The 6,072-nt window shown below is 39.6% G+C and overlaps 1 protein-coding gene across 1 annotated transcript in view; it reads left to right on the forward strand.

Moving 5' to 3' along the window:
- Nucleotides 1–1,025: 1,025 nt before the first annotated feature.
- Nucleotides 1,026–6,072, forward strand: part of LOC104515201 (thioredoxin domain-containing protein 11-like) — a gene marked incomplete at its 5' end in the record, with an annotated part of 6,602 nt that continues 1,555 nt past the window's right edge. Inside the window, one exon of the mRNA XM_010159096.1 lies at nucleotides 1,026–1,106. Coding sequence (XP_010157398.1) covers nucleotides 1,026–1,106 — 81 coding nt within the window. The remainder of the gene's footprint in view (nucleotides 1,107–6,072) is intronic.

A 6,072-nucleotide genomic window follows, 5' to 3' on the forward strand; every position in this document is an offset into this window, starting at 1 on the left:
TGTCTAATATGTATTTATAAATTTTAATAGATATATTAAAATATTTTTATAGATAGTAAAAGACATTATTTTGTTTGGCGTTTCCAGGGTTTTAATGTTTTGGTGTGACCTAAACTTTCTTGTTCATGTATTTGATAATACACCAATACTTACAGCATCTGCTCTGGTTACCTCCTTGTTCCATTCTGACTCAGCTTGCCTCCAGGAGGCAGCATGAGACGTATAGGAAAAAAATTTGGTTAAAAATCTGAAGTTATCCCCTGTTTATAATTGCCGGTTTATTCCCACAGATGTAGTGCTACTCTCAAATCTACACCCACTCTCCTTCCTGACTTTCTAATTCTGTCATTTGCGCCGTTATTTTTATTGTGGTACTGCTGATGGTAACACTGTCTATGCTTGTTTCTATAATAAAACAAAAAATATATGTAATCAATAAGAATTTTATTGGCAATCAGAGAAAAACTAAAAATGCAAAGGAAACATAATAAGCAGTTGAACAAGTGTTTCATTCATAAAATCTTGCTCTCCTTTCTATATAGAGCTTTAGGAAAAATGGTGTCTTTTAAGAATTTGCTTGTCCTTGGAAGAAGCAAAGTAATTTCTTCCTAAAGCTAGTTGAGGAGAAAATATTCAGAGGGTTGTACTTGAGGAACAAATTACTGAACAGAGAAAGCTTCAGTCTTGTGTTGACACTGTTTGGCAGGTCAGTCTGTTTCAGAGAAGGAAGGTGTGTATGTAATGACTGTGCAGTTTAATTGCTGAGTGAGAGCAGTTGGAATACTGTACATAAATTTTTTTAGCAAAAAAAACCCCACAGATACTTGGTAAACTGAGATTCATCATCTTGAATATTGGTAATTAATTCTGCTGACTCATATGCACAACATATTTTTGATACAACACATTTAGACTTACTTTCACAGATACTTTCATTTCCTTCCCCAATCCCTGAAATGGCATTTTACAAGAAAATAAAGGTTGTTCATTTCCCTGTTCCCTTCATCAGTGTCTTTTCTTAACAGAATTGATATCACTCGAAATGACCTTCCATGGGAATTCATGACAGACCGTTTACCAACCATTTTATTCTTTCCTCATCAGAGGTAATGTAATTCTTTTCCTTGGGGGTTTTTAACTTTTATTTTACTAAGTTATACTAATTATCTGGTTACATGTCTTAGTAAAGAAAAAAGCCAAACTAATTGATTTCTATATACGTTCCTTATGCGTATTCTAGTTTCCTAAAAACCAACAAAACAACAACAAAGAAATCCAGAAGACTTGGGTAGCTGATTGTACGCAAGTAGGGAATGTTCTCTCCATTATTTCATTGTCTGTGTTATGAACAGCACCATTACTAATCTTCTTCTTTGGTTAATTTATCTTTTTATTTGGTTCTATTTTAAATTATTATTTTGGAACAGTCCAAATAAACTAGTGGGTGACTGCAGGAGGGAAAGAAATTACGTAGGTGGTGGTGCAATGTATATCTAGTGCAGCGTGTATCACATCACTTATAATTGGATCAGCTAAGAGAGGTCTCAAAGAATATTATACTGCATCCTTGCAGTAAAATGCAGGGATTTGCTTGCTCTGTGTTTAATGAAGAAAAATAAAAAATAAGCGGGGTGGAGAGTAAGTAATCCAACCCAAGCTTAGTCTTGTGTAAGAGGACAGAAATAACAGTGCTGACATTACAGAGGGAGAGGAGATAGATTGTTAGGTGTTTTTAGAGTAAAAAAATAATCTTGTTATGAAAAAAAAGGTAGAGAATCTGAGGAGGGCTTATGCCTCCTTCGGGAATGTTACAGTGGCCCTAGTGTGTGAGTGTTTGCTTTGTCTCACTCCTCTGTGGTAGAATGAACGTAACGTCATCAGAGGGACTTAGGAGTGCTCGTTGCTCAAACTGACGTTCTTTCAGGGTGCACTTCCTACTTTGTTCTGAGGTTTGGCTTCTGAGGGGAAACGTGTGTGTCTAGCTGTACCTGTAGCTTGGCTGTCAGATTCTCTGGCACGCTGCATAAGCCATGGAAGTAGACCAGTTCTTGGCTGACGGAACAACAGCAGCAGGGGATGACTTAAGTGCTTCTGGCCTTTGTAAGCGTTCTAAAGGAGGTGCTCATCATATCTGAGGCGAAGGGTCTGATTTTACATAGCATAGGAATGTAACTACACAGAGGGATCACACCTTGTCCTGATTTAATAAAAATAAGGGTTACGTTTTCCTCTCCTTTTACATTTCACGTATATGTCAGTTATGTTCCCTTTGCGTGAAATTTGGTATTGTTTCATATTAAAAGAAATTTCAGTGTATGAAATGTACGTTAAATAAGAGGTGTTTTCATTCTTGATAAACCCAGAATATAGAATTGTTTTCTTCTGCTTCTGTGATGTCTTTAGTCTTATTTGGTGACATCATCATGTTGCCATAAAAGAACATGAAGCAAAAAAAATCCCAAACAACCTTTACAAATGTTATCAAGTAGAATAAGGGGTGGAGTGAAAAAAAAAAGGTAGTTGGAAAAGCAGAAGTATGACACAGTACAAAATGTACTTGAAAAGACAAGGTTCTCAGAATTGTTTGGAAATTGTGTAGGTCAGTGGAAGATTCTCGTGTTCCATGGCGAGAAAAACTGGAAAATCTATTGCAAATGCTTCTGGGGTTTCAGCTGTTCTACTGCAGCGTTTCTTACCTAAGACTTGCTCAGATTTTTCTTTTTGTTTAAACTATGAATATTTCAAATGCTGTGATACAGTCTTCAAGCGAAAGCTGTGCTTGAAAGTGAAGTAGGAATTACCTGTGTAAAGTAACACTCTGGGTATTGAAATACTTTATTTTGCCCCTCAAACCAACAGTTCCTACTTCAGTATTTCACTTGGGCATAAATAGATTTTTTCAAAAGCTCTAAATTTTTGTTGAAAAAGTGCAGATACTGTAATTGTTATTAGAGTCCTTAATGCTACTGACTGAATTTTTTTAGCAGTAACTTAAAAATAAAATAATTACAGAGTATGACTTTTACAGATACGATAGAATTACATCATGGGAATTTGTGTACATTGCCAAAGCGTTTTGGGTTTCTTTCTGACTCAGTAAGTGCTGGACTTCTCACACTAGAAAAGTAGCAGCAGATCTGTTGGCGTTCCTGTGTTGTTTCTTTAAAACAGAAAACAACTAAAGTTACAGTAGCAGTTCAACACCAACGGAGGAAAATAACCCCAGGAGCTGAGCAGTAAAGCAAGGTGCACGTACAGGCTGTTGAAGTGAAACTGTATATGGCAAGCAAGACCTGCAAGGAAGAGCCAAGAAATAGGAGTGTAGGACAGGGGAATGCAGTTTCAAGGAGGCAGCTAGGATTGAGAATAACTTCTGGAATGATGAAAGAAAGTGGAGTTGGAGGAATAGAACTGATTTGTGAATGGGTCAACAAAAATAGGGGAGGAAAAAGGAAGGTGGGGTAGAGAAGGGCAGAAGGGGTGTGTGTCAGGAAAAGAGAGGCTCCAAAGGATGTAAAAGGGCAGGAGAATACATTTAGGACTGGGATGGGATCTGGAATGGAGAACAAGGATCCTGAATCCTGCTTTTCCTCTGCAGCAGGGAAAAATGCTGAAATCCAGTGACAAACCTGTGTGTCATTTCTGCTTTGTACCAGTACACGTAGTGCAGATGCATCCAGCCTCTCTTGGGGTGAGGAACAAGAAAGAAACATTAGATGGAAGACAGACACAAGCTTTCAAAAGTGCTCATTTATTGTTTCAGACACAGTTTTGGTGTGCCCTATGCATTAGAGTTGATTGACCTTGGGTTTTATTTTAAAAGATTAATGCCTAGTCTTATGCAATTCCAGTTTTCGTAGACAGGAAATGAAAACAAGTGGTATACGAATACCGGCCTCTTTGCAATGTAAAATATACGTGTTGGTTTCCAGCCTTCTCCCTCGAGAGTCCTATCATCAGCAAATACTGGTACTGAGCAGTGTTACCTACCACAAAATTGTTCAACTTGTGCCCCAAGTTTTCCAATTCTTAACTCATCTTTTAGTTCAGTACAGAAATAGTTTTCCGTGTGAGTTCTGAGTCACCCCATGTTCCAACGCGTCACCTCCCCTGCTGTGTGCAGCAAGCCTTGCCGATCAGCCTCAGAGCAGGCTCCCTCTGCCACATGCCTCCAGCTCAGTTCCAGTCCTTCTCTGTTTCCTAGGTTCATTGAGCAGGAACTCGGTTGGAGTACAGTTTCAGGGTGTGTACCTGTCTACAGAAAGGCAGCGTTCCCTTCAGCTGCTGCGTAGCAAAGGCTGCAGCCTTCAGTGCCAGTACCCGGATCCAGTTACCTGTCACGTTCTACAGATTGCACCAGGACTCCGTTTTGCACGTTTTCCGGCATTCAGACTTTTTGTCCCTCAGTTGCACAGTCCGTTAGTTCTGGCTGGCCTGAGTGGCTGCAGGCAGAAGGCCTGCAGGTTTAAAGACGAGTGGTCTCAACTGCAGTTGAGATGAGCCGTGGGTGTGTCATGACGTGTTGTTGACAACTGAGACAGGTAGCAGCGTGCTGCTGTTTGCTGCTGTTAGGTCAGGTGGCATCCACTGAAGAGTTACTAGATCTAACGACATTAGCAACCATTGGAATACAAATCTGATTAATTGTAGAGCTGGAAACGGTTAGAAACTGATTTCCAAGCATGGTGGCTACGTTATACCACGTATGGTGGTCAGTTTAAGACCGCTGGTCTAGTGCCAACATACGGTGTGAAAACTGGGCCAAGGGACTTTCCCTCCCACTTCTGAACAAGGGTCTAGTTGGCTTCTGGGGACAGTGTCATGTATAACATAATGAAAAGGTTTTTCTGGAAATATTTTAAAGCATACCTCAAGCAGGTTTTAGAGGAGTAAAAGAATTTGTGGGAAGTGAAGCTTCCTTTCATACTTAGCATCTTCCCTGTGTGACTAGAAAGTCTGGTGTTCCCGGTTCCTTTTCATAGATCCTCATTTGGTGTGTTTTATAAACAGCCCTAGACTGTCTGGAGTGACAGCCCTAACAGCTCTAGTAAGATCGGGTTTTAATGTTCCCATTGGTTTGATAAAGGTACCTTGCTTACCTCTAGTCATTGTTTTCTCTCCTGCTTTTCTTCTCCTTGGTGGCTTATATTTTGCTGCGTATAGGTAATCAAGAAAATCAGGTTTTGATTGTGTTCCTCGTTATCAGTAGCACTACTAGAGTAGTCATATGCATTTTGGATATAAAGGTGGTTCATGTTAAGGCTTTCTGTGCAGCTCCTGATGCATTTGCCTTATGAGACAGTTTTTTGAAATTTAACTGTTCTTGGTTTCTTTCCACCGCATGCTGTTAATATTTTGGTTTGCTTTTTGGCTTAAATAGCCTTTTAGCTTGTTCTGGTACATACTGTTTTTAATCAGTAAGAATGGATGACTCTGTAGTAAAGTATTACCACTGTAAAATGAGTCAATTTTCTCTTAGTGTAGACTATTTTTTGCCAAAATGATGTTGTGGTTCATTAAACTTGGACGTGAGCCAATTGTCAGCTGAGAAATGGCTGATGGTAATTACAAGAGTAAGTTGGTTGATCACCAGAAGTCTGCAGGGGAAGAAAAATCATGTTGCTTCTGAAAATAGCTTAGTTTTGATGAACAGGAACTTGATCGGGCTGAAGTTCTTGAATCATTGATAAAATATGGTATCTGTCTTCCACCTGAAATACAGTAATTAGATCTCAATCAATGAAACTGCTCTATTTTTTATATCCCATCTGCTGAAGCATTGGGTGCCACAGAAAGCAGTTTTGAGGCAACAGTAGCTGGTAACTGAGTAACTCCGCTGTTCCGGGTGCCTGGTGTAGGCCATTTGGAAGCAGCATCACACATGTGAGAGAAGATGCTTCTGACTGAAGGCTAAAAACAATGCAAAGTGACAAATACTACCTAGCTTCCCAGCTAATCCTACTGAAGTATGCTTGGGTACTGCAAGGCAGGAGGCAGCAAAGTTGAAGATGTAAGTGGTTTGGAAAGAGAAGGTAAAGACATAGTTTCTGTCAGCCCTCAGAGGGCGGTTCA

This window comes from Eurypyga helias, unplaced genomic scaffold, assembly GCF_000690775.1.
Source record: "Eurypyga helias isolate BGI_N326 unplaced genomic scaffold, ASM69077v1 scaffold49099, whole genome shotgun sequence".
NCBI lineage: Eukaryota > Metazoa > Chordata > Aves > Eurypygiformes > Eurypygidae > Eurypyga > Eurypyga helias.